This window comes from Bos taurus, chromosome 22, assembly GCF_002263795.3.
Source record: "Bos taurus isolate L1 Dominette 01449 registration number 42190680 breed Hereford chromosome 22, ARS-UCD2.0, whole genome shotgun sequence".
Lineage (NCBI taxonomy): Eukaryota > Metazoa > Chordata > Mammalia > Artiodactyla > Bovidae > Bos > Bos taurus.
In genome coordinates this window covers 53671941-53699788 of record NC_037349.1, presented here as the reverse complement: position 1 = coordinate 53699788, position 27848 = coordinate 53671941, and the positions used below count along the sequence as shown (strand labels likewise).

Below are 27848 nucleotides of genomic sequence, written 5' to 3'. Positions count from 1 at the left end.
CTGCAGCAGTATGTGAGCTCGGAAAACTGTTAACAGCAGACCTGCCTTAGCCTGGGAGCCTGAGGAGAGGTGTGACTCCTCCCACGGATGGCCCAGCCCTGCCAGGGGCCAGGGAGCCTGTCACACCTGATTTTGTTTTACTAGCAGCTCAGGAGGTGAAGTAAGCAGTCCAGACAAGGATCCCATTCATGTCCTCTCTGCTCCCTCCCATCTGACCATCTCTTCAACATTGAGCTACAAGTTGTCTTAATGACCTTTTTAAGTCTCATCTGACTTCCTGGCTTCCCTGGTGGCTCAGTTGGTAAAGAACCTTCCTGCCAATGCAGGAGATGTGGGTTCTATCTCTGGGTTGGGAAGACCCCTGGAGAAGGAAATGGCAACCCACTCCAGTATTCCTGCCTGGAGATTTCCATAGACAGGAGCATCTGGTGGGCTACAGTCCATGGGGTCGCAAAGAGTCAGACATGACTTGAGCTTATTTATCTGACTTCATTAGCAACAGTTGCTTGAAATATGGGGTTTAAGTCCAGCCTTGAACGAACAACTGAGAGTGATTTTTCAGAGCATTTGTCATATAAAAGAAAACAACATGGGCCAATCCTGTAGAAGGGGGGCCCCTCCAGGTTTCAGGACAGTGGCCTCTGTGCACCCCAGAGGCTCCACTCACCGCCCGCCCCACCCCCCCCGCAAACATCAGGCATTGCAGTAAACCCAAGCCAAACGCTGAAGTAGGAGAAGGGGACAGAAGATCATTAACCATCGGGCCTGTCTGAGTAGCTGGCATGACCAAGTGTGGGAACTTCTGCCCACATTCCTTTAGGAAATATGGTATGGTAATTTGGACCTACTGGATCCAGGCTTCTGTAGCCATGGAAGTAAATTTCTGATCCTTTAGTAACTTTTGTAAATGACACTCCAGAGTCTAATTCTGCCTGTCTAGCCCAGCAGGTGTACACCCTAAGACGTGGGGACTCCTAGCCGTTTCAAAATTGCAGGGCACACGTGGATGTTTGTTTGTTTTTGTAGGCCAGGTAATCTTCCCCTCAAAACCAGGAGTGTGTGTATTTTACACTTTTTTAAAAAAATTGATGTATAGTATATACATACTGGCTTCCCAGGTGGCTCAGAGGTAAAGAATCCACCTGCCAATGCAGGAGATGCAGGAGGTGTGGTTCAGTCCCTGGGTCAGAAAGATCCCCTGGAGGAGGGCATGGCAACCCACTCCAGTATTCTCACCTGAATAATCCCATGGACAGAGAGGAGCCTGGCGGGCTACAATCCATCGGGTCGCAAAGAGTCAGACACGACTAAGCAACTAAACAACAGCAAGAACAGGAACAAAACACATGTATTATAGATGCTCACAAGGGGAACACGCCTAGAACTCAGATCAAAGCACAAAACAGGACCAGCACCCAAGAAGCCTCCTGCCATGTGCCCCCACAGTGATCACCACTCTCCAGGCGTAATTGTGGCTTCTGACTGCAAATACGAGGTTCTGAGCAATCGTGTGGTTTAAAGTAACTTCTAAAACCTGTGCGTGCGTGCTAAGTCGCTTCACTCGTGTCCGACTCTTTGCAACCCTATGGGCTGTAGCCCACCAGCCTCCTCTGTCCATGAGATTCTCCAGACAAGAGTACTGGAGTGGCTTGCTGTGTCCTCCTCCAGGGGATCTTCCCAACCCAGGGATCGATCGAGTCTCTTACATCTCCTGCATTGGCAGGCGGGTTCTTTACCACTAGTGCCCCCTGGGAAGCTCCCTACAACCTTGAGATGATTTACAAAACCTATCACGGCAGGTTTGGGATGGAAGGAGAGCACAGGGCTGAGCAGGGTGCAGCCAAGGCTCAGACAGCAAGGAGTGAGTGCCGTCAGCGGGACTGTCCAGCTCGCTCAGAAACAGCGGCTGCTCCCTCATGGCCAGCGATCAGGGCTCCGATACTGTTTGGGTCCTCTGTGTTGCGGTCCAGACAGATGGATGGTTCATCATATGCTTTAGTCCTGTTCCTTACCTACCTCTCTCTGTAGGATTTCTCTTCTGAGATTTTGGGGTGGAGGGATTATGAACAACCCCCAGGGTTCACTCAGAATGAGTCACCTGTTCACTGAGTTCACTTGTCAGCAAGGTACACATGTCTGGTCCCCTCCGTGCTCTTAGCACTGGGCTTGGAAGGATGCTGCAGGGTCAGACTCAAATCCTCGCGCTTGGAGTGACAGCCACTGTTCTGTCACCCTGGCCTCAGGTCCAAACTCGGGGTGTCCCCCGCAGCCCCACCACGATGACCAGCTCCTGTCGCACCAACTTCATGGCTGGTCCTGAACTCCCAGAGTTCCTTCTCACCCCAGGACTTCTGCTCTTGCTGTTCTCCAGCCCATGCCTCCGGCCAGCCTGGCGCGGCCCCCAGCGATCCCCCTCGGGGAAGCGGTGGGGAGCGGGTCTGCCTGCAGCCCTGGTCTGTCCTGACAGCGGTTTCCCACAGTGGCTGCCTCATCCCATCAGGCTGTCTTTCTGAGGTCCTTCCCCCGTGAAGTGTTTCTGCTCTGTTCCTTTGTAACCAGGAAAGCATGTCTTGTTTTTTCCATCTGATTCTCATGCTCTTTTGATTCATAACCCAGAACATTGAATTGACCCGATGTGGCTATTCCTGCCAGAGGTTTTTTAATGTTCCTTTACATCTCTTGATTTATGGCTCCCACTCGGGAGGAGGAACTGTGGAAGAAAGGCATGCATCTGGGAGTGAGGCAGCCAGCTGTTCTGGGTCCCAGGCTACCAGCAGCCCCAGGTGTGACGTGGGGCCACCTGCTCTTCCTGTACTGAGCCCCGGGGCACCTCTGAGGGCCCTTCCTGACCTGGAGTCCTGTAGCCGTGGGTCCAGTTGGATGCCTGGATCTTAGCTGGTCAAGTAACAGGGGTCTGGGCCTCAGTATTATCCACTGTGGCAAGAGCCTGGAAAGGCAGAGGGCTGACCCGCCAAGCTTCTCGTCCCCCTTCCAGGCCTCTACAGAATTAAAAAACAACTTGTTTTGTTTAGTTACAGTTGCATTTTCAGTTGTAAGCAGTAATCATTTTTTACTTCAGGCATGCCAGAAAATACATTCAACTAAAACAAGAACCACAGATCACTGACTTGCCTTCTGTCCTTAGAGTAATCAGTGTTCAGATTTTCTGCAGAAAGTTTCTCATCCCCAATACAGGCCAGAGCTCATGTGATGCAGGAGGGATCATGGTTCTTGGCCCTTTGACCAGATGTAGAAGCGTTTACTGAGCTAGAAGCCAGTTTGCTCTGCAGGGTGTGTCTGATGAAAGGGAGTTTAGGAAGGACTTGAAGATGCCCTTTAGGAAACAGCCACACGTGGGGAGAGAGTGGCATTACAGGGGTCACCGCCGGAAGCCTTTTTGGGCTCTCAGTCTAATTCTGATTTTGTGTATTTTTGGCCCTGATGGGTCTTCACTGCTGCATGGGCGTTTCTCTAGTTGCTGCCAGCGGAGGCCACTCTAGGTTCAGGGCATGGACTCCTCATCGTGCTGGCTTCTCCTGGTGTGGAGCACAGGGCTGTAGGGCACACGGTCTTCAGTTGTTGCAGCGAGTGGGCTCAGTGGTTGAGGCTCCCAGGCTCTAGAGCAGAGGCTCAGAAGTTGTGGTGCACGGGCTTGGTTGATCCGCAGCGTGTAGGATCTTCCTGGATCAGGGATCGAACCCATGTCTCCCACACTGGCAGGTGGATTCTTTACCACTGAGCCACCAGGGAAGCCCTCTCATTCTAATTAAACTTGGGGTCCCTAGTGTGGGTGACAGCAGGGGGACTAGCCTTGGGACTCGGTGAACTTGCTTTTGCTGGCATTTCCCAGGACACTTTGAAGGGCTCTTGTGTTTCTGGGTCTCAGCGTTTCTAGGTCTCAGGCTTAGCACGGGGCGGGGAATAGTGGTCTCGGGGCCTGGCCCTTCAGGCTCCTCGTGGGGGTGGGTGGATGTCTGTTTCAGGAATGGAGGGGCTTCACTTAGGGTGTGGAGGGGGAAAAGGAAAGGATGTTTACCTGGGTTGTGGCTCTGAGATAGTTTTGCTAAAATTTATCGAGCAAGTTGCTCTGTGTCAGGCACTTCGCTAATCATCTCACACACATACACGTGTTTAATCCTTCCAACAAGCCTGTCTTATGATCCCTGTTTTATGGACGGGGAAGCTGAGGTACACAGAAGTGAATTAACCTGCCCAAGATATCTATTAAGGAGCTTTGCTAAGCCCGGGATCCTGACCTGCATGCTGCGCTGGCCCTCGGCTCCTGGGAGCACAGGGGCTTTCTGACAGAGGGACCTCAGTGGGCATCATGGCCACGAGGAGGTCAGGCCTGAGCCTCCCCCTTTGCAGGTGGAGTGATGAGGAAGGCAGGCCACGGCGGGGGGGATGCCTGAAGTGGCTCGAGGGGCGCATCCCCCTCTCGCAGCCAGGTGTGCCCTCTGGTTCGTCTTCAGGCCAGGAGCCAGGGGCTCATACCAGCTCCTCCCTGCCGGGTGGCGACCATGGAAGCTCAGCGGTGTTAATACATGCATGGGCTGCTCAGGAGTCTTGACTGCTCACAACCCGTCGGGCCCCGGACTTCTCCTGTTCCCCTGAAGGGTGTGGGTTAGGGCGGGCAGGTCATGCCATCGGTGGTGCCCCGTGACACCCCCAAATGTTGTGCGCAAGGACGGGGGTGTGCCAGCCCACAGTTTCTTTGGAGGTAGCCAGGGTGTCTTGGTCTCAGGGTCAGTATCAACCCCAGGCCTGTGTCTAGATGTTTAAACCCAAATGTCGGACGAAGCTACGCTCAGAGTCCATCTGGCAAACCGGACAGAAACCTTACCCTGAATCAAAACAGGCCTCCAAAATTTCCAAGGCGTGTCAGCTGCAGGGTTGTGCTTGCCAGCAAATACATATATCTGTGTCAGGCTTTGTTTCTCATCTGTCCCCTCCCAGGGAAACCAGCTGGACGCAGAACCTCAGGGTCATGTTGGAAGGCCGGAGGCTCTCTGCCTGAGTGTTTCTGAGGGAATACTTTAGAGCCAGGTTATTTTTACATCTCGAGAGCCACGAGTTTAGACTTGGCCAAGCTCTCCCCTCATCTGTTTTGTTCTGTGATTCGTCTCCGCGTGTCCCGGGGGAGCGCGGTCTGGTTACTCCCGGTCACTGGAAGTTAGTCAGGAGTCCTTCCCCCCGACACATGTCTTTGTAACATATAGAAGGTTCTGGAAGCCTTCCGCGATGCTGTCATTTACGAGGAGGGGACTTGAGTTCTGTAGCTGGTCCTGGGAGGTCTAGTGACTCAGGTCTTTCAGGGCCTCGTAAACATGGCCCCCATCTTATAATGCAGCCCTGAGTCGGGGTACCCGGCACGGCAGCCCTGGGCCTGACTGCATGTGACCGTCACCTCAGCTTCAGAAGACAGTAGCAGATTGGCCTTTTGCTGCCTGGGAGCCTGACAGCAGCTTCCCTGTTCGGCCGAACCGCCCCATGAGCCGAGGTTATGGTTTCCTTTCAGCAGAGTGGAGCCAAGTCGCGGCCGTGTTTGCTCACAGGACAGGCAGGGCTGGCCCCGGGGAGGAGGTCAGGTTTCCCATCTGCCGGAGCATCTCCTGTTCTGTCCCCCTCTCCCCCTCCTTGGTTCGTGTTGCTTCCTGCTGGTGCAGTCAGGTAGTGAATGTAGAGAGAGGCGGATTTCAGGGCTGGGCCCCAGCACGTTTGCTGACAGCTACAGTCATGTGGAACATGCTGGCAGCAAGATGCGGGCCTTCTGTGCCAGCTCGGACACCCTGCTCCACTTCACTGACGGGGACCGGCGGGCCTGTTCAGTTCAGTTCAGTTCAGTCGCTCAGTCATGTCCGACTCTTTGCGACCCCATGAATTGCAGCACGCCAGGCCTCCCTGTCCATCACCAACTCCCGGAGTTCACTCAGACTCACGTCCATCCAGCCATCTCATCCTCTGTCGTCCCCTTCTCCTCCTGCCCCTAATCCCTCCCAGCATCAGAGTCTTTTCCAGTGAGTCAACTCTTTGCATGAGGTGGCCAAAGTACTGGAGTTTCAGCTTTAGCATCATTCCTTCCAAAGAACACCCAGGACCGATCTCCTTTAGGATGGACTGGTTGGACCTCCTTGCAGTCCAAGGGACTCTGAAGAATCTTCTCCAACACCACAATTCAAAAGCATCAATTCTTCGGTGCTCAGCCTTCTTCACAGTCCCAACTCTCACATCCATACATGACCACTGGAAAAACCATAGCCTTGACTAGACGGACCTTTGTTGGCAAAGCAATGTCTCTGCTTTTGAATATGCTATCTAGATTGGTTATAACTTTCCTTCCAAGGAGTGCCTGGGCTCCTTATAATTCTGATTCCTCTTCTGTGCTCCAAGCCTCCAAAGCTGGTTTTGGGTTCAGGGCTGTTGGCTGGGAGGAAACGCCTGGCTCTAGGGGTGATGGTGTTCTGGAGGCGGGACCCAGACACTGGATGGGGGGGCGTATGGGCATCAGTTGGATGGAAGCGGGTCCCTCGCTGGCCTGCAGAGAGCCCAGCCACAGAGCACAGAAGTCGGAGTGGGGAGGGCGTGATAAACAACAGATGCGCCCCGGGCAGCAGGCCAGCGGGTGGTGATGACAGGCACTTCTCCTGGTTGACCCGCCACGTCCCTCCGTGAGATCACGTCCCAGCAGAGGTGACGGCGAAATGTCCTTGTCCCCCTAAAAGCGCTTGGTCCTCATCAGCCGCGCTCATGAACTCAGAACTGCTTTCTTTTGGGAAACAAAATTGGAGCTCTATGATAATCCAGCTCTTAAGAAATAAGGAAAGGACTTCCCAGGTGGTCCCGTGGTTAAGAGCCCGTCTCCCTTGGTCTGGAGGCTGAGATCCTACATGCCTCGGGGCAACAGAGCCCTCATTCCATAAGGAAAGATCCCAAGTGCTGCAACTAAGACTCAAGGCAGCCAAATAAATAAATATATAATTTTAAAAAAGAAATAAGGACAGTGAGGAAATCAAACCAAACATCAATTTAGTGACAGGATTCAAAACACAAAACCCTGGGCCTGGTCTGTAGAAGTTACGCGTAAAGTATTTGTTGAATGAACGAATCATGGAGTGTATTTATCATGTTATGCCATCAGAGTGAAAAGTGGAAGTGTTTGGTTCCGATGCCAGCAGGCTGACAGGCAGCGGCTGCTGCAGACGCAGTTTTTCTCTGTCGCTTGGGCCCGGTGGTAGCTGTGACGCCCCGTTTGACGTCTGTCAGACCCTGATCACCGATCTGAGCAGAAGGGTGAGCTTACTGAGCGAGGACTTGGGTGACGTGGCTGGTGGCCGGTGGGCTAGTCTGTAAGCCTGGAGAGGTCCTGTCCCCCAGGGCAAACCTGAGACGTGACCACATTTTGCCGAGAAGAAATTTCAGTGGGATGGCATGGAACTCGCGTGCGTCTCTGGATGGTTTCCTGTCTTGCTTGGCCGGGTAGAGCTCTGGAGTCCTGAAGCAGAGTAGTGGGTATGAACCCCAAATAGAACACTGACTTTCCTGTGCCCAGAGGCTCACAGGAACCTAACCTTGTGTTTCCTCTGGGAGCAGTGATTTGCTATTCACAATTTCAGCTTCCCTGGTGGCTCAGTGGCTCAAAGAATCTACCTGCTGATGCAGGTGACGTGAGTGCAATCCCTGGCTCGAGAAGATCCCCTGGAGAAGGACATGGAAACCCCCCAAAAAAGAATACCCAAATATTCTTGCCTGGGAAACCCCATGGACAGAGGGGCCTGGCGGGCTACAGTCCATGGGGTCGCAGAGAGCTGGACACAACTTAGCGACTGCACAACAGAACAGTTTGGTGTTTGTGGTGACTTTATGGAGCATAACTGCCTCGCGAATAGCGAGAATCTACTGTAGTATTCTTTTGTGTGCCTTATTCACCTAGGCAATGTCTGAAATTAATTCCTGTGGCTGCCTGTGTCAGTGGTCAGTCCTCTTATCAGTTCAGTTCAGTTGCTCAGTCGTGTCCGACTCTGTGCGACCCCATGAATCGCAGCACGCCAGGCCTCCCTGTCCATCACCAACTCCCGGAGTTCACTGAGACTCACATCCATGGACTCAGTGATGCCATCCAGCCATCTCATCCTCTGTCGTCCCCTTCTCCTCCTACCCCCAATCCCTCCCACCATCAGAGTCTTTTCCAGTGAGTCAACTCTTCACATGAGGTGACCAAAGTACTGGAGTTTCAGCTTTAGCATCATTTCTTCCAAAGAAATCCCAGGGCTGATCTCCTTCAGAATGGGCTGGTTGGATCTCCTGCAGTCCAAGGGACTCTCAAGAGTCTTTTCCAACACTACAGTTCAAAAGCATCAATTCTTCGGCGCTCAGCCTTCTTCACAGTCCAACTCTCACATCCATACGTGACCACAGGAAAAACCATAGCCTTGACTAGACGGACCTTTGTTGGCAAAGTAATGTCTCTGCTTTTGAATATGCCATCTAGGTTGGTCATAACTTTCCTTCCAAGGAGTAAGCGTCTTTTAATTTCATGGCAGCAGTCACCATCTGCAGTGATTTTGGAGCCCCCCAAAATAAAGTCTGACACTGTTTCCACTGTTGCCCCATCTATTTCCCATGAAGTGATGGGACCAGATGCCATGATCTTCGTTTTCTGAATGTTGAGCTTTAAGCCAACTTTATCACTCTCCATTTTCACTTTCATCAAGAGGCTTTTGAGTTCGTCTTCACTTTCTGCCATAAGGGTGGTGTCATCTGCATATCTGAAGTTATTGATATTTCTCCTGGCAATCTTGATTCCAGCTTGTGCTTCTTCCAGCCCAGTGTTTCTCATGATGTACTCTGCATATAAGTTAAATAAGCAGGGTGACAATATACAGCCTTGACGTACTCCTTTTCCTATTTGGAACCAGTCTGTTGTTCCATGTCCAGTTCTAACTGTGGCTTCCTGACCTGCATACAGATTTATCAGAAGGCAGGTCAGGTGGTCTGGTATTCCCATCTCTTTCAGAATTTTCCACAGTTTATTGTGATCCACATAGTCAAAGGCTTTGGCATAGTCAATAAAGCAGAAATAGATGTTTTTCTGGAACTCTCTTGCTTTTTCGATGATCCAGTGGATGTTGGCAATTTGATCTCTGGTTCCTCTGCCTTTTCTAAAACCAGCTTGAACATCTGGAAGTTCGTGGTTCACGTATTGCTGAAGCCTGGCTTGGAGAGTTTTGAGCATTACTTTACTAGCATGTGAGATGAGTGCAATTGTGCGGTAGTTTGAGCATTCTTTGGCATTGCCTTTCTTTGGGATTGGAATGAAAACTGACCTTTTCCAGTCCTGTGGCCACTGCTGAGTTTTCCAAATTTGCTGGCATATTGAGTGCAGCACTTTCATAGCATCATCTTTCAGGATTTGAAATAGCTCAACTGGAATTCCATCACCTCCACTAGCTTTGTTCGTAGTGATGTTTTCTAAGGCCCACTTGACTTCCCATTCCAGGATGTCTGGCTCTAGGTCAGTGATCACATCATTGTGATTATCTGGGTTGTGAAGATCTTTTTTGTACAGTTCTTCTGTGTATTCTTGCCACCTCTTCTTAATATCTTCTGCTTCTGTTAGGTCCATACCATTTCTGTCCTTTATCGAGCCCATCTTTGCATGAAATGTTCCCTTGGTATCTCTAATTTTCTTGAAGAGATCTCTAGTCTTTCCCATTCTGTTGTTTTCCTCTATTTCTTTGCATGGATCGCTGAGGAAGGCTTTCTTATCTCTTCTTGCTATTCTTTGGAACTCTGCATTCAGATGCTTATATCTTTCCTTTTCTCCTTTGCTTTTCGCGTGTCTTCTTTTCACAGCTATTTGTCAGGCCTCCCCAGACAGCCATTTTGCTTTTTTGCATTTCTTTTCCATGGGGATGGTCTTGATCCCTGTCTCCTGTACAGTGCCCTCTTATACTGCCAAGTAATACCCCGTGGTGTGAACCCACGTTGTTGTATTTCCCTTTGAAGGAACTGTGGATTGTCTCAGTGTAGGGCCATGATGAGTACGTCTGCTGTGATCAGTTGTGTGGACATATGCGCTCATTTCTCTGGGGCGCATATCTAGGAGTGGAAATGCTGGATCATATGGTAGGAGTGCGTTTAACTTTTCCAGCAGCTGCCAGCGGGCTTCCCCGCGTGGCTGTGCACTGCAGCATTCCTGCCAGCAGTGCGAGCGCCCTCCTGTGCAGCGTGTGTGTGTGTGTGTGTGCAGATATCTTTAATTGAAGTACAGTTGATTTACAAGGTTCTGTTGGTTTTAGGAATACAACGTGATGATCCAACTTTTGCAGATTATACTCTGTTATAAATCATTACCAGGTGATGGCTATCATTCCCTGTTCTCTGCAGTGTACCCTTGTGGCTTATCTGGTTTTTTGTGTGTGTGTAGTAGTTGATATCTGCTAATCCCATACCCCATATTTGTCCTTCTTCCTTTCCCTCTTCCCTTTGGTAACCACAAGTTTGTTTCCTGTATCTGTGAGACTGTTTCTGTTTGTATATGCATTCATTTGTATTGTATTATTGTATAAATGATATCACACAATATTTGTCTGTCTCTGTTGGATTTATTTCACCAAGTAGCATATTCTCTAAGTCCGTCCATGTTGCTGTAAATGGCAGAATTTTGTTCTTTTTAATGGCAGAGTAGTATTCTATTGTGTGTGTGTGTGGCGGGGGGGTACATCTTCTTAAAATCCATTCATCTGTTGATGGATGCTTAATTTGCTTCCATATCTTGGCTATTGTAAGTAGTGCTGCTGTGAGCATTGAGATGTGTATATCCTATTAAATTGCTTGTTGTTCAGTCACTCAGTTGTGTCTGACTCTTTGTGACCCCATGGAATGCAACACGCCAGGCTTCCTTGTTCTTTACTATCTCCCAGACTTTGCTCAGACTCATTGTCCATTGAGTCCATGACACCATCCGACCATCTCGTCCTCTGTCGCCCCCTTCTCCTCCTGCCCTCTGTCTTTCCCAGCACCAGGGTCTTTTCCAGTGAGTCAGTTCTTCACATCGGCTGGCCAAAGTACTGGAGCAGTATTCAGGGCCGATTTCCTTTAGGATGGACTGGTTTGATCTCCTAGCAATCCAAGGGACTCTCAAGAGTCTTCTTGAATTAGTGTTTTCATTTTCTTCAGATACATACTGGAGTTGGAATTGTTGTTGGGTGGTGTGGTAGTTCTGTTGTTAGTTTTTGGTGGAAGCTCTGTGCTGTTTTCCATAGCGGCTGCACTCGTTCTGTGGTCGTTGACTTGACCTGCCTCTGGAATTTCTCTGGGTTCTGTTCTGCTTGTCGCTTTCTAAACCACCTGCTCTGCAAGCTGGTGTCACTTGGTTGATACCCTTCCAATTTCTTCTGTTGCAATATCTTTGCAAGAGATTTCCATCCCTTTTTTGGTAGTTACTATGCTGTCTTTCTGAAGGAGATCAGCCCTGGGGTTTCTTTGGAAGGAATGATGCTAAAGCTCAAACTCCAGTACTTTGGCCACCTCATGGGAAGAGTTGACTTGTTGGAGAAGACTCTGATGCTGGGAGGGATTGGGGGCAGGAGAAGAAGGGGATGACAGAGGATGAGATGGCTGGATGACATCACTGACTCAATGGACGTGAGTCTGAGTGAACTCCGGGAGTTGGTGATGGACAGGGAGGCCTGGCGTGCTGCAATTCATGGGGTCGCACAGAGTCGGACACAACTGAGCGACTGAACTGAACTGAACTGAATTGATGCTGTCTTAAGGGTTTGATTTTTTTTTTCCTGCAGCTTTCCTCTGTGGTTTTTGTCATTTTAAAACCGTTTAAACAAACACTGTAGAACTGTAGAAAAATCAGAACATAATAGACAAAAATAATAATATTGAAGTTGACCAAAAACTTTGTTTGGGTTTTTCTGTAACATCTTATGGAAAAACCTGAATGGACTTCTTGGCCAAGCCAATTAAAAGCGTCCATCATTTTACATAGGGATAATCATGCTTAAAACAGACTATTTTATTGTTATTATTTTTAACCTATTATTATTTTTTAAGTATTTATTTATTCATTTAGCTGCACCAGGATCTTCATTACCATGTGCAGGATCTTTAGTTGCGGCATGTGGGAACCAGTTTCCTGACCAGGGATTGAACCTGGGCCCCCTGCTTTTGGAGCAGAGTCGTAACCACTGGATCACCCAGGGGAGTCCCAAGACAGACAGCTTTTTTTTCTCCAAGACAGACTGTTTTAAACACATAGATATTTAGACTTTGGCTAGAATCATAGTGGTTGGGGGGGGTCTCCTGGGATGCCTCAGAGCCAGAGTGCAGGGGCACTTTCCATTTCTGTTGCTCATTGGAAGCAACACTTCTGTTTGGTTTCTGGAACTTCTGGGGGACTCTGTGTCATTCCAGCTGCTGGCTTGCTTTTCTGCAGGGTGAGCAGCCAGTCTAACTTCATGCAAGTTATTAAAGAATCAGACTTGAGAGCCTGGAGCCTCTCCCCCTGCCGCCCCTCACTGGCTCCATGCAGCAGAAAACCCCTCTTTTCTCCTGCGTGTGACTCAGCAGTCCAGGGAGCTCAGTCTCAAGTCAGCCAGTTCTGATCGTTAGGAAGTCTTCTGTTTGAGCTCCCTTCCTAGATCTGACCCAACTGGCCTGTTCAAACGACCAGGTCCTGTCACTACTGGGCTCAGAAAAGACTCCCCCTTCCCCTCTTCCCCATTCCACACTCAGAATTGGAGCCGTCGTCCAGCCAACCTTCTCTCCTCCACTTCCTCCCCTCTCCCGGTCCATGCGTGATGGACATCCCCATTCCAGGCTGCTCTCTCTGTCTGGCTTAGTTGTTCAGGCCCCTCCCTGAAAGATATCTTGGTTCTTGGTCTCCCAGGAAGCTCATGTCTGTTGCGTGCCTCACAGGTAGCTCATCCATTCTGCAGATTCTAAATGGGATAGTCTTTAAAGGCAGTTATTTTGTCTTTTCTCAAAAAGGGGAATGTGTTACACTCTCAGTCGAGCCCACAAGTGACGTTAAAACCTCCGTTTTGAAACCAACGTTCCCACACACGGCTCAGGACTGTTGAGGAAGGAGTGACGTGCAGGGGTTTCACCTGTGCTGCCTCTCAGGCTCCCTGCAGCCCTGCAGCATGCCCAGGACTACTTCCCCATTTTGAAGATGGGAAAACTGAGCAACGAAGTAACTGGTCCAAGGTGGCTCACTGGCTCAGCCCTGAACCCATCAAAGCCTGCTTCCAGACTTCCTCTTCGTTCTAAGGGGAAATCTTTTGCTGGCGTTCCTCTCCCACCAGTCCTGAAGCTGGGGACTCAATCCAGCCCAGCCCTCTGCTCCTGACTTCCCAGGGGAGGGAGAGGGTGGATGGGGTGGGGAGGACTCTGGGAACTGCAGAGATAGACGTGTCCCCTCAGCCTCACAGTTCCACTGGCATCTTTCACTTTGTCTTCTCCATCATGCCCTTTTCTCATCTTGGGTGAATGTGGATCTTCACCATCTCTAAAATCAGCTTTGTTATTTCTTTTTTTTTTTTGATGATGACCATTTTTAAAAACTTTATTAAATTTGTTACAATATTGTTTCTGTTTTATGTTTTGGTATTTTGTCCATGAGGCATGTGGGATTTTAGCTCCCTGACCAGGGATCAAACCAGCACCCTCTCCATTGGAAGGCAAAGTCTTAACCACTAGAGCACGAGAGAAGTCACCCAGCTTTGTTATTTCTAAGGAAAGTTCAAGACTTGATTTCTTCCTTGGAAAAAAGGATTTTTATCCCCATTCCTTTCTGGTTGCACATGGTTAGCTGTACCTTCGGCATCAGACCTTCGTATGAGACTTCTTATGGCTCTGTGTGTGTGTGTGTGTGTGTGTGTGTGTGTGTGTTAGTCGTTCAGTCTTGTCTGACTCTGCGATCCCATGGACTATAGCCCACCAGGCTCCTCTGTCTATGGGATTCTCCAGACCAGAATACTGGAGCAGGTAGCCGTTCCCTTCCCCAGGGGATCTTCCCAACCCAGGGATCGAACCCAGGTCTCCCTCATTGCTGGCAGATTCTTTCCTGTCTAAGCCTACGTGGAGTCACTCATCTCAGAGCCTCTCTGTGTCACGGCGGTCCCCGCAACTGCATGGAGCCCTGTGGGCAGGAGAGGAGCCAGGGGTGGGGAGTGTGGCTTTGTCCGTTCACGCTTTCGTTTATTCATGCAACCAGCAAACGTCCATTGAGCACCCGCATGTTCTGGGCAGAAGCAGTTGCCCCCCCAGTGCGGTCAGAACACAGTGGGGGAATGGAGGGAGCTCAGATCTGCACCCCCTCCCCAGAAGGACTCAGGACTTTTGTGAGGTGTTTGGAGTGTGGATGACTGTCAGGGGAGTGGCTGATACATTTTCATTCTCAGTCTCAGGCCTGGTAGGAAACTAGGAAGGAAAAACACCTTCCCTGGAAAGGGAGGGAAGGAAATGAACTTTTCCTGGGCCCCTCCCATGTGCCGGGAGCAATTTCAGGCGCTTACACGGTCTCAGGTGATCCTCAGAGTTACCCATGAAATGTGTACGTATTAAAATTCATTTGGCATGTGAGGAAATCACGCCTGTGCTCAAGGTGAGATTTGAACCGGGGGTTTATGCCCAAACTCATGCTTTCCAGATCCACCACGGGGTAGGGGGTGGGGAGGGGTGCCGGGCCATCCACAGGCTCAGCAGCAGTGGACCCTGATTCTGGAGCTCTCCACTTCCTGATCTGAATGGTGTTTACACAGGAGTGCTTCTTTTGTGAAAAATCAAGCTGTAAACTTAATGCTCTGTGGGGTTTTCTTCATGCATGTTATACTTAAATGCGTGGGTGCTAAGTCACTTCAGTCACGTCCTACTCTGCGACCCCATGGACTGTAGCCCACCAGGCTCCTCTCTTCATGGGATTCTCCAGGCAAGAATCCTGAAGTGGGTTACCATGCCCTCTTGCAGGGGATCTTCCTGACCCAGGGATCGAAGCCCCGTCTCTTCTGCGTTGGCAGGCAGGTTCTTTACCACTAGCGCCGCTTGAGAAGCCCGACCTTTTTATACTACACAGTTATTCACTTACCTAAAAATCCAATTTGCATGTGATACGCTTACACTAGCAAATTACTCACTGTTTATTTAAAATTCACGGTTAACTGGCCACCCAGTAGTTTATCTGATAAGCCTCGTTTGAGCTGAGACATGAAGGAGATGAAAGCACAATTGAACCTCATGTGAGTAAACAAAGGATTCGGAGGCCAAAGGCTAGAAAATAATCCAGGAGAAGAGCGGATGGGGGCAGGCTGAGGATGCTGAGATGCTGGTGGGACATCGAACCACATCAGGAGAGGGTTGTGTGGAATAATCTGACAGGGAAGGGAGCAGTGATGTCAATGCTGTACCATTCGGCCTTTGAAGTGGGTTCTGCTGGAGGCTGACATTTGTTCCAGTAGTTGATGTTTGTGCAAAGGTCCTGGGAAACAGGCACAATTTTGAGCCTTCTCACAAGGAAGAATGATGTTAAAAGTGAGCTACCTTGAGAATCTGTCTTCAAAACAAATAATAGAAATTGTTACCCAGTTGTTGCTGTTGTTTCGTCGTTAAATGGTATCCAACTCTTCTGCGACGCCACAGACAGTAGTCCACCAGGCTCCTCTGTCCATGGGATTTCCCAGGCAAGGATACTGGAATAGGGTGCAGTTTCCTACTCAAGGGGATTTTCCCAACCCAGGGACCGAACCCACGTCTCTGCAGTGGCAGGCGGACTCTTTACCCACTAGCGCCACCTGGGAAGCCCGTACTCAGGTGTACTGGCTGCGTTTCAAGGGCTCCACAATCGCGTGTGCTGTTATCACGGACAATGTAGAACACAGCATTCTCTTATCACACAAAAAGTTCTGTTGGATGGCAGTGCTGTAGAATATGATTTTTTAAAGTTGTGTAGTACGTTTGCCTGGAAAATCCCATGCATGGAGGAGCCTGGTAGGCTGCAGTCCATGGGGTCGCAAAGAATCGGACACAACTGAGCGACTTCACTTTCACTTTTCGCTTTCATGCATTGGAGAAGGAAATGGCAACCCACTCCAGTGTTCTTGCCTGGAGAATCCCAGGGACGGGGGAGCCTGGTGGGCTGCGGTCTATGGGGTCGCACAGAGTCGGACACGACTGAAGTGACTTAGCAGCAGCAGCAGCAGTATTTCACTTTCCCTCTTCGTTTAGGTATGTAAATTGTTTTCAATCATCCATGATTGAATCAACCATCCACTATTTTAATAATAGTTTGATGACTATTTTTGTTTTTTTATGACATCTTTCAGTTCAGTTCAGTCGTTCAGTCGTGTCCGACTCTGTGCGACCCCATGAATCGCAGCACGCCAGGCCTCCCTGTCCATCACCAACTCCCGGAGTTCACTGAGACTCACGTCCATCGAGTCAGTGATGCCATCCAGCCATCTCATCTTCTGTCATCCCCTTCTCCACCTGCCTCCAATCCCTCCCAGCATCAGAGTCTTTTCCAATGAGTCAACTCTTCCCATGAGGTGGCCAAAGTATTGGAGTTTGAGCTCTAGCATCATTCCTTCCAAAGAAATCCCAGGGCTGATCTCCTTCAGAATGGACTGGTTGGATCTCCTTGCTGTCCAAGGGACTCTCAAGAGTCTTCTCCAACACCACAGTTCAAAAGCATCAATTCTTCAGCTCTCAGCTTTCTTCACAGTCCAACTCTCATATCCATACATGACCACTGGAAAAACCATAGCCTTGACTAGGCGGACTTTTCTTGGCAAAGTAATGTCTCTGCTTTTCAATATGCTATCTAGGTTGGTCATAACTTTCCTTCCAAGGAGCAAGGGTCTTTTAATTTCATGGCTGCAGTCACCATCTGCAGTGATTTTGGAGCTCAAAACAATAAAGTCTGACACTGTTTCCACTGTTTCCCCATCTATTTCCCATGAAGTGATGGGCCCAGATGCCATGATCTTCATTTTCTGAATGTTGAGCTTTAAGCCAACTTTTTCACTCTCCACTTTCACTTTCATCAAGAGGCTTTTGAGTTCCTCTTCACTTTCTGCCATAAGGGTGGTGTCATCTGCATATCTGAGGTTATTGATATTTCTTTACTGAGATATAATTCACATGCCATAAATCCAATCCTTAGATTGTGTACAATTCAGCAGCCTTTAGTATATTCACCTGGTTGTCCAACCATCACCATATCTAATTTAGAACACCTTCAATCCCTCCCCAGAAGAAAACCCACTCCTTAGCAGATTCTCCCTGACCCCGTGTCCCCAAGTCATCTACTTACTGTCTCTGCATATCCATTTTGGGCAGCATCTTTTTTTCCTTTTTTAACCTTGTTAAATTCTTGGTCCGGTGGCGTGAGGTTATTCAGGCTTGTATTTAATCCGTGGTGCCCCACGGCCCTCCAGAAAGGCCCTCCACGTTTGTGCTTCCACTAACGGTGAGCGAGGATGCCCTTTTCTCTGCACCCTCCGTGACACTCTTACTGTTTTTACCATTGATTTTCATCTCTGCCCCCGAGACAGTGAGGAGCGGCATCCACCTTTGCATTTGGCTCCTGACAGGGTGGATGGCATCACCAACTCGATGAACATGAACTTGGCAAACTCCAGGAGATACTGAGGAACAGGGAGGCTTGGTGTGCTGCAGGCCATGGGGTCATAAAGAGTCAGACACGACTTAGCAACTGAACAGCAGCAACAAGGTGGAACACCATTTCCTACGCTGACTGGCTGTTTCTGTTTCAGATTAGAGTTGAGAAAAAGATACCCGGGCTCTGGAACGGGGAGGATGTCAGTGGGCAAGCCCAGACGCCACGGCTCAGGGTGCCCTGGGGGCTCTGGGGGAGTCAGGTGCAGGGTTTGCTCCAGGATACGCTGAACTTTTTTTCCTCCAGAGAGTGGAGGGCAGGGAACGATTCAGGCCAGGGGATGGGCGTGCCCCGGGGCAGAGACACGCCTGCTGGGACTCTGGCAAAAGGAGCCCGAGCTTAGGGTAGTGGTTGGGAAACTGTGAGACACTCCCTTTCCCACTGCAGTGAGGTGAAGCCATCATTGGTTCTGAGTGGCTTCGAGACTGCAATGACCCCGTAACCCCGAATGGCCTTAAATACTTCCTTTGCGGCCTGTTGAGAATTAGGATGTGTGGGAGAGAGGGCAGGCAGGGGAGGCCCAGGGGCCAGGGAGTGTGGGTTGGATGTGTCCTCCGCATCCGGGCTTCTCTGCCTTGGCCACACCTTAGAGTCAGCTGAGGCCTTGTGGTCCTGTCCCCAGACTGGAACCTGAGTCTCTGAAGGTGGAGGGGTGGCTGTCCACTCTGATACCTGCAGCCAGACTTGAGAAGCGGCTGTCTGCCTGGGAGGCAGGAGCCCGGCTCCCACTGCCTTGGGGGATTTTTCCGTGAGCTTATATGGTGACTGGTAGAAGTCTGTTGCTGGGGCCGTTGGTCTGGTTCTGCCCCAAATGCTTGGCACCTCTTCCAGAACCTATTGACCTCCAGGTCCATAGGCTGCAACCTTCTGCTGAGAAAAAGCCTTGCTCAACTTGCGTGCAGACTAATTCATTCAAATCTGCTCCCCCAACCACCCCTAACCGTACTGCGTGCCCTGCACCTGGCCTCAACCCCTCTTCAGTGCAATATGTGGTCCGTGGCTTTGTGATGTCGTGTGACTCACAGCATCTGGGCAGAGCTAAAAAGGATGCCCCCACCTCCCAGTCCTCACTGGGAGAGGAGCAGTCACCTGGACAAGGCCAGGTGTGAGCTGGAGGGGATGGGTGCCAGGCCAGTCCCATCAGCTGGCCCGATGGCGTCTTTTTATTTCAGACCTCGTGCTAACAGCAAAAGGTGCCGACTTGGGCGTCACCCAGGTTGGCTGTGTGTCAGTGGAAGGATGGCTGCAGGGTCCTCAGCCCAGCTGTCCGGCTGTCTGCAGGAAGGAAGCAGGAATTCTGCTGGAGCCCAAACCTCATACTCAGGCTGCTTTGCCGGCCTCCTGGTTTGTAAATCCTGCTTTTGCAAGCCACGGGGGAACGTGCCATGGCCCTAAACCCAATTTGTTTTTTTGGTTTTGGGTGTGTAGGAGATCATTTAACGTCAATTCAAGATCACTTACTTCACGTGGAACGCTGCCCAGGCTAGGCTGGGTGGTGTCTCATTTGGTCAGTTATGCTGTGTGACTGCTTCTCAAATAATCTTCCTGGAACTGTCTCAGGGGCCTGAGATGTTCCCGGAGGCTCTGTCCCACCTCAACCATCATGGTTTCCCTCTTGTCTGTTATGTATACTTGCGGTTCCACTGATACTTTTTTTTGAGAAAAGTTTCTCCCCCTCTAAGCCATTTGAAAGCTGCTATTGTACACCACGAGAGTTAGACCAGCTTGAATTAGTCTATAAACCAAAGATTTTCAAGATACTGGATATCAGGCAAGGATGGACAACAATCCTTGAGGAACGGGAAGCAAATGGGGCAAGCCTGGGAGACTCCTTGAGTTAAAATAAAGCTGCGAGGACTTCCCTGGGGGTATAGCAGATGAGAGTCCGCCTGGCAATGCACAGGACACAGGTTCGATGCCTGGTCTGGGAAGATCCCATATGCCACACGGCAACTAAGCCTGTGCTCCATACCTACTGAGCCTGCCTGGTGCAGCCCTAGAGCCTGCACATGGCAAATACTGAGCCCGCTTCCTGCAACTCTGGAAGCCCGTGTGCCTAGAGCCTGGGCTCCGCAACAGGAGGAGCCACCGCAAAGAGAAGTCTCCATCGCTGGGTGGGCTTTTCTCCAGTTCTGGTGCGCGGGGACTCTCTCCAGTTGTGGTGCTGGGGCTTCTCACTGCGGTGGCTTCCCTTGTTGAGGAGCACGGGCTCGCTCTAGGACACAGGCTCAGTAGTTGCTGGGCATGGGCTTAGTTGCTCCATAGCCTATGGGACCTTCCCGGATCAGGGACTGAACCCATGTCTCCTGCATTGCCGGGAGGATTCTTGACCACTGTGCCAACAGTGGGTCTGTGACTCAACCCCTCATTGAGTCCTGTTTCGGGAAAAAAACAAAACTCACTTCTGTTTTGCCTCTATACCCCTAGTGCTCACGCTTCGGACACCAGACATACGGTTTTTCCCACATCAACCAATTCTCCAGCACCAGCCAGGTGTCCTACAGTTCAGTTCAGTCTGATGCTGGTCGGGGTTAGCACAGCCCTCACTGGGTGAGGACACAGCCCTAACAAGACGTCCCCTCCCACTCTGTCACCTCTGCTTCCCACAGGCCGGCTGCAAATCAGGGCTCCCACCCCCCCACCCCCCCTCCTTGGGTTTGATAATTTGCTTTAATGGCTCATAGAACTCAGGGAAGCACAGTTGCCAGTTTATTATAAAGCGTATGATAAGAAATATAGTCAAACAGTTGGATGAAGAGATACCTAGGGAAAGGCCCCTAGTCGAGGGGCTTCTGCCCCAGGGAGTCAGGGTATGTCGCTCTCCTGGCAGGTATATGTATTCCCCAACCTCAAAGCGCTCTGAAACCTGCCTGTTGAGGAGGCTTCGTCACATAGCCACAATTGATTGACTCCTTTTCCAGCCCCTCTCCCCTCCCTGGAAGATGGAGCGGTAGAGTTGAAAATTCCAAACTTGGAAGCCTGGCTTGGTCTTTCTGGTGACCAGCACCCAACCAGGAGCCCACCCAGAACCTCCTCAGTAGAACCAAGGATGCTCATTTTGCCCAGACGTTCTGAGAGATTTAGGGGCTCCATGTCTGGAACTGGAATCAAACTGGGGACCTGGGGGCAGGAATTGCACTGTATGTATTGCTATTTCACAAGCGCGAGCCTCTGCTCAGCGCTGGCCCCTTAGTGAGCTCACAGCACAAGACTCGGGGTGACGTTGGTCAGCTCACCCATCAGCACGGGCAGATTCTGGTTTCACGGCTCCCTGGATGACCATTCCCCGAGGGCAGGGCCAGAGTCAGCTTGCTCACCATCCTGCTGCCAGCGTCTGCAGAGAGCCTGGCTCCGAATGAATGGTGGAGAAGCCATGGTGGGTAAATCCTTCAGCTGCAGTGTCCCCGGTGGAAGGGCAGGAGGAACAGAGGGGCTCTGCACCGGGGCAGGGCGGGGGCGGGGGGCCTTGGGATGGAGGCTCTGGGCAGGAGGATGGCCTTGGGTGTATAGGATGGGCCAGAATGGGAGGTGGCCCCGATGGCCAGTGGGCGATCTGGGGCGGAGCTTCCCCTGAGTCTGAATCCCTGAACAGGCTGTGTGTTGGGCAGTGCAGGGGTGGTGATGAAGGAGCCCCCTTTGGGGAGGGGGACTCCACGTGTGTGGCAGGAATAGCTGCGTGACTGCCAACCAGATGGGGATAATGGGACCTTTGAGTTAGAACTGGGGCTCAGATTCCATCTTTCAAACCTGCCAGCAGCGTGACCTTCATCACAGCACTTTTATGGAACTTGGGTTTGAGAAAGGGGTGCACACCCTACATTCACTGAACGAACAAGCCCAGCCTGGGGTCTGGTAGGAACATTGTTTCCTAGAATATGAAATTTACTTCAGTATTTTTTCCCCCATGCCAAGGGAAGACTGAGTCTATTTCCTGCCCACGAAGTGCTTTGCTATCCATTCACCGCAAGCCACAGGGATGAAACATTTTCCCACCTCCTTGGCTTCTCGGGGGACCTCCTCCGGCTGTGACTGAGCGTTTAGAACACACGTGGCTTCCTTCCTTGCTTTGTATCTGTGCGCGGTGCTCAAGGATGTCGGCAGCTCCAAGGAACGAGAGAGAGTGAGGGGGAGGCTGGAGTCAGTAGGTCCCAGCCTGCGGACCAAGAGGAAGCCAGAGAGAGTGTCTCCCCACTGGCTGCAGAAGCAGAGGAAGGCCTGATGTGGAGAGATAACAGAGCAGGAAGCCCAGGGGGGCCTGGGCAGTTGTCAGTGTCCACTGGAAGACGCTGCCATCCGGCCACTCACTTTATGAGCAGGAGCGAGAGGTGGTCTGATTTTATCCCCCAAGCCCGGACCAGCTGAGTTCACGGCATCCTGAGTCAGCTCCATCCCTCTGACTCAGGAGGTGTATCCCGCCTCTCCTCATGGGCGAGCTGTCTTCAAGGGCCCCACGCTCACCACGCGGCCGGGTGGAAGTCTGACCACGCTGTTGAGTCTCAGTGCTCCTCTGCGCTTTGCAGCCGGCATCTCTGTGGGGCTTAAGCACGGAGGCCACGGTGATGAAGAGGGAAGAAGGGATGTGGAGCGTGAGGAGGTTCTGTGTCCGTGAGCAGAACCACACTCACGTTGCTTTGACATTCCTTCCGGGCTGCTTTGAGCCGGCTTTGGTTGCTGCCGGACAAACCAGCCTTTGTTGCTGTTTGTCAAGATTTAGAGTCTACTTCCAGGGCACTTGGGACGGATGATCTGAAAATCTACCCCAGAATCACCAAATAGTATTATTGATACCTCACCGTGGTCCAGTAATCTCCATTCAAGAGAAAGTTCTCGCCCCATCGCTGTGTTTATACAGCGGCCCAGAAAGTGGTCAGCAGAGGTCCATGCCGTCCGTTTCTATTTGTATGTATGTTTGTTGAGGGCACAAGTGCACCCTGTGAGGGACTGCAGGTGTTCAGAGATGGTAAGACTGAATCTCTGTAAAAGGCGCTCAGGGGATGTGGATACCCCAGGTACAACGGGTGAGGGCCGGGGCAGAGGGGAGGCGGCATGGGCTGTGCGTGGAGCTGCACAGAAATGGATTCAACTCAGTGGTTCTTCATCGCACACTTCCGGGGTCATAGCTAAGACATGGCCCCATCTTTTTTTGTTGTTGGAGGTTTTGTTTTACTTTTTAAACATTTTTATTTCTTTTTTACTGAAGTATTGTTCATTTATAACATTGTGTTAGTTTCAGATGTGCAACAAAGCAGTTTGATTTTACATGTATGTATAATACAGTGAAAGTCGCTCAGTCGTGTCTGACTCTTTGTGACGCCACAGACTATATACAGTCCATGGAGTTCTCCAGGCCAGAGTACTGGAGTGGGTAGCCTTTCCCTCCTCCAGGGGATCTTCCCAACCCAGGGATTGAACCCAGGTCTCCCGAATTGCAGGCGGATTCTCTACTAGCTGAGCCAGTGTATATATTCTTTTTCAGATTATTTTCCATTATAGGTTGTTATAAGATACTGAATGCAGTTCCCTGGGCTGTGTGGTAAATCCTTGTTACCTGTTTTATATACAGTAGTGTGTGCCTGTTAATCTCATAGTCCGGATTCATCCCTCTGTCCTCTTTCCCCTTTGGTAATCATAAGTTTGTTTTCTATCTCTGTGAATCTATTTCTTTTTTGTAAACAAGTTCATTTGTATTACTTTGTAGATTCCACATATAAGTGATATAAAATTTGTCTTTGACTTGCTTCACTTAATTTGGTAATCTCTAGGTCCTTCCGTGTTGCTGCCAGTGGCATTATTTCATCCTTTTTATGGCTGAGTAATATTCCTTGGAAGGAAAGTTATGACCAACCTAGATAGCATATTCAAAAGCAGAGACATTACTTTGCCAACAAAGGTCCGTCTAGTCAAGGCTGTGGTTTTTCCAGTGGTCATGTATGGATGTGAAAGTTGAACTGTGAAGAAAGCTGAGCACCGAAGAACTGATGCTTTTGAACTGTGGTGTTGGAGAAGACTCTTGAGGGTCCCTTGGACTGCAAGGAGATCCAACCAGTCCATCCTAAAGGAGATCAGTCCTGGGTGTTCTTTGGAAGGACTGATGCTGAAGCTGAAACTCCAATACTTTGGCCACCTCATGCGAAGAGTTAACTCATTGGAAAAGACTCTGATGCTGGGAGGGATTGGAGACAGGAGGAAAAGGGGATGACAGAGGATGAGATGGCTGGATGGCGTCACCGACTTGATGGACATGAGTTTGGGTGAACTCCAGGAGTTGGTGCTGAACAGGGAGGCCTGGTGTGCCGCAGTTCATGGGGTCGCAGAGTTGGACACGACTGAAGCGACTGAGCATGCATGCATGCCTATGTATACACACACACACACACACACACACACACACTTCTTTATCCATTCATCTGTTCATGGGCACTTGGATTGCTTCCATGTCTGGCTATTGTAAATTGAACATTGGAGTTTATGTATCTTTTCAAATTAGCGTTTTTGTCTTTTCCGGAGTGGGATTGTTGGATCATATGGTAATTCTACTTCTAGTTTTTTTAAAGAACCACCAGACTGTTTTCCAGTGGCTGCACCAGCTCACAGTCAATGTGGCCCCCATCTTGAAGGTGCCCCCAGTTCACTAGGATAGACGGGCCAGTGCCCAGGGAGCCAGGAACCTGCCACAGCACAGTAGGCGTGTCCAGTGCCGGGCACACCCGCCCTGTTGCTTCCATGTCCGCACACACTCCTGGCGCACCTGCTTCAGTGGCCGGTGCCCCGGCTCCCAGCGGCAGCCGCCAGCACTGCTGGTTTCTGGACGGATGAGCCTGCTCTAGCAGCCCCAGAGAGGAGTGGTGCCAGCAGGATCCTGCCCTCGTCACTCTTCCTGCTCGTTGGAGGCAGCGCTGAGTGTGCCAGCAAAGGAATGCAGTTTGCCCAGGATGGGTATTTACTTGGCTGTGTTGGGTCTTGACTGCGCATGTGGGCTATTTAGTTGCGGCATGTGGGATCTAGTTCCCTGACCAAGGGTTGAACCCCGGCCCCTTGCATTGGGACTGTGGAGTCTCAGCCCCGGGCCACCAAGGAAGTTCCAGAATAGATGTAGTCCTTGACTTACTTGAGCAGCCTACGTTGTATATGAAGTAATCAGACAAAAATACACGCTGATGCCTCTGAGTTCCTTGGAGTTTTCAAGTTTATCATGCTGTTGGCGAGGTAAAGAAATACCAGCTGTCCAGTAGTTTCATCCTGCATGTGTGTTTGCATGCACACTCACACACACACACACACACACGCACACACATACACAGGTAATTTCATAGCCAGTAAGAGAAGATGGAAGGGAAGCACCTTGGGGAACTTGCGGGGGTGTTGGAAATGTTCTGTATCTTATTTTGGGTTTACATTACAAAGGTTACTTGTCAAAACTCATCGGGTGATAGACTTACAGTTTGTGCATTTCACTGTTTGAATTTTATCTTAAAAAGATAACTGTAAGCAAATAATGAACTCTTATTAATGATATTCAGACTGAAGTGTTTGGGATGAAGCGGACTGCTCACTGCACCTTACTGCGAAATGCATCACGAATTGGACTGCAGGGTTGACTGAGGGGCGGGCAGCAAAGTACCAACGATTGTAGAACTGGGGTCATGGGCACATGGGACTCTTTTCCATTTTTCTTTTCATGCTTGAAAGTTTTCGTAATAAAACGTTGAAACAGAATAACGACAAATAACCACCACTTGTGATCCCCTAGAGCTGTGCACAGCGAATTCTCTCGGGAGCCGGTTTTCTCAGCTGACACAGGACTGTTCTTACGGACGGCCGCACCTGCTTCCTCAGGGAGCATTGGTGAAGTGGTGTGCGGGTTCTGGACTTATGCGTTCTCTGTGGACTTGTGGGGTTGGAGCGGGTGCGCTTCATTTCATGAAGCCTGTGTCAGCTTGGACTTCCTTTGGAGGTGATGTAGTTTATCAGCTTGGAATGATAAGAACTTTGAAACACAGGACTTTTGGCCCTGTAGGCAGAATGTGGCTGTGAGTTTGCAGCCTGAGAACAGCCTGACAGATTGGACAGAGCCACAAAAGGCTGGCTGAGCCCCTGGTTACCCTTTTGAATGCTGGGGGAGTTTTTTTGTTTTGTTTTTTGGCTATGGTAGGTCTTCGTCGCTGAGCAGTCTTTCTCTAGTTGCGGTCTGTGGGCTTCTAATTGCGGTAGCGTCTCTTGGTGAGGAGCACCAGCTCTTGGGCACACAGGCTTCATGAGTTGTGGCTCTCGGGCTCTACAGCAAGGCTCAGTAGTTGTGACTCACTGGCTTAGGTGCCCACCTAGCATGTGGGATCTCCTTGGACCACAGATCGAACCCATGTCTCCTGTATTGGCAGGCCGATTCTTTACCACTGAGCCACGAGGGAAGCCTAGAGGACCTTTTTGTATATATTTTAAATTTTGGAAAAACTACATATGTTTATTTGTATTTATATATAAATTGTATATAAGTATATAATCAGTTTCTCAAAAAATTTTAACACTATACAATACACTTACACAGATCCAGGGGAATTCCCTGGCAGTCCAGTGGTTAGGACTTGGTACTTTTAGTGCCGTGGCCTGGGTTCAATCCCTGGTCAAGGAACTAAGATCCCACAAGCTGCTCAGCGTGGCCAAGAACAAAAACCAGATACAAAATACTTTTTGAGACTAGACTTTTTTCGGCTGTAAAGCAATGTAGGATTTTTTTTTTCTAATACAGAAAATGCAAAGCAGTGAAATCAGTCATAATTTTATAGTTTTGGTGTATTTCTTTCCTGAATCTTTTTTAAAAATTCATACATTATTTACATAATTGTAATTTTTTTTCATTTGACTATAATGAGGGAGTTCTTTGGGAGGGAGACCCCAACACCCCCCTTAATGTGGATTGGTCCACGTAAGAGACCACATAAAGGGAGCAGAGGGTGGGAGTGGGATGCAGGCAGGGAAGCCCAGAGCCCAGGCCAGGAGCTGAGACCCAGCGGCCAGGGTGGGGGCAGGAAGGAGCACTGGTCGTACAGTCTGACGGACCTAGGGTTTGGGGGCCTGATCGCTCTTTGTAAAAAGTGAGGTTAGTAAGTTCCCCGTTGGTGGTTCTCATTGAGACTTAAAGGAAATAATTTGAAGTTGACCAGCCTGCATACTGGGCTTCCCTCATAGCTCAGTTGGTAAAGAATCTGCCTGCAATGCAGGAGACCCTGGTTCGATTCCTGGGTTGGGAAGATCCACTGGAGAAGGGATAGGCTACCCACTCCAGTATTCTTGGGCTTCCCTTGTGGCTCAGCTGGTAAAGAATCTGCCTGCAATGCAGGAGACCTGGGTTCGATCCTGGGTTGGGAAGATCCCCTGGAGAAGGGAAAGGCTACCCACTCCCGTATTCTGGCCTGGAGAATTCCATGGACAGAGGAGCCATGGGGTCGCAAAGAGTCCGACACGACGGAGCGACTTTCACTCAGCCTGCACGTCTGGCCTGTTTTAATCACGGTGCAGCGTTGGACGTTGCCTTGTAACGGTGGGAGCCTTTTTAAAGTTAATACTCATTTTTTGGCTGCACCAGGTCTTAGTTGGTGCAGGTGGGATCTAGTTCCCTGACCAGGGACTGAACCCGGGTTCCCCTGCATTGGGAGTGAGGACTTTTAGCCACCAGGCCACCAGGGAAGTCCCCGGTGAGAGCCTGTGAAAGCTTTGGGCAAGGAAGAAGATGGAAGAAGTGGAGGTTTTCTGAGCATTAACACGCTGCTGTGGAGGGAGCATGGACACGAGCCCGGGGCTGTTTCCTGCAGTGGAAAGGACTGACAGTTGAGAGACTGATGGAGGGAGAGAGCGAGAGAGAGAGACATTCTAGAGGAGTGACCCCCAGGATTCGGGGATGGGCTGGTTGTGGGGAGGGCTGGGTATCTTGCTTTTGTCCATTGATTTTTATTGACTCACATTACAGTGCTTCTCTCCCCACTCACTGCTGTGTTCTTTCCCTTGCAGGAGCCTGTGTGAAATGCAGCAAGGGGGTGTTTGGGGCTGGCCAGGCCTGCCAGGCCATGGGGAACCTCTACCACGATGCGTGCTTCACCTGTGCGGCCTGCAGTAAGTGTGTGTGTGTGTGTGTGTGTGTGTGTGTGTGTGTGTGGAGGGGTGG

At 50.3% G+C, this 27848-nt stretch overlaps 1 protein-coding gene across 2 annotated transcripts in view; it reads left to right on the top strand.

Annotated features, from left to right (window-relative positions):
• The window catches only part of LIMD1 (LIM domain containing 1), a 79064-nt gene that overhangs the window by 8722 nt on the left and 42494 nt on the right, over positions 1-27848 (top strand). The window contains exon 2 of one of the 2 annotated variants that reach the window (NM_001193163.1): positions 27695-27796. The exons of the other annotated variant lie outside the window; for it this stretch is intronic. Within the exon in view, the coding sequence (NP_001180092.1) occupies positions 27695-27796 (102 nt within the window). The remainder of the gene's footprint in view (positions 1-27694; positions 27797-27848) is intronic. 2 annotated transcript variants of the gene reach the window in all.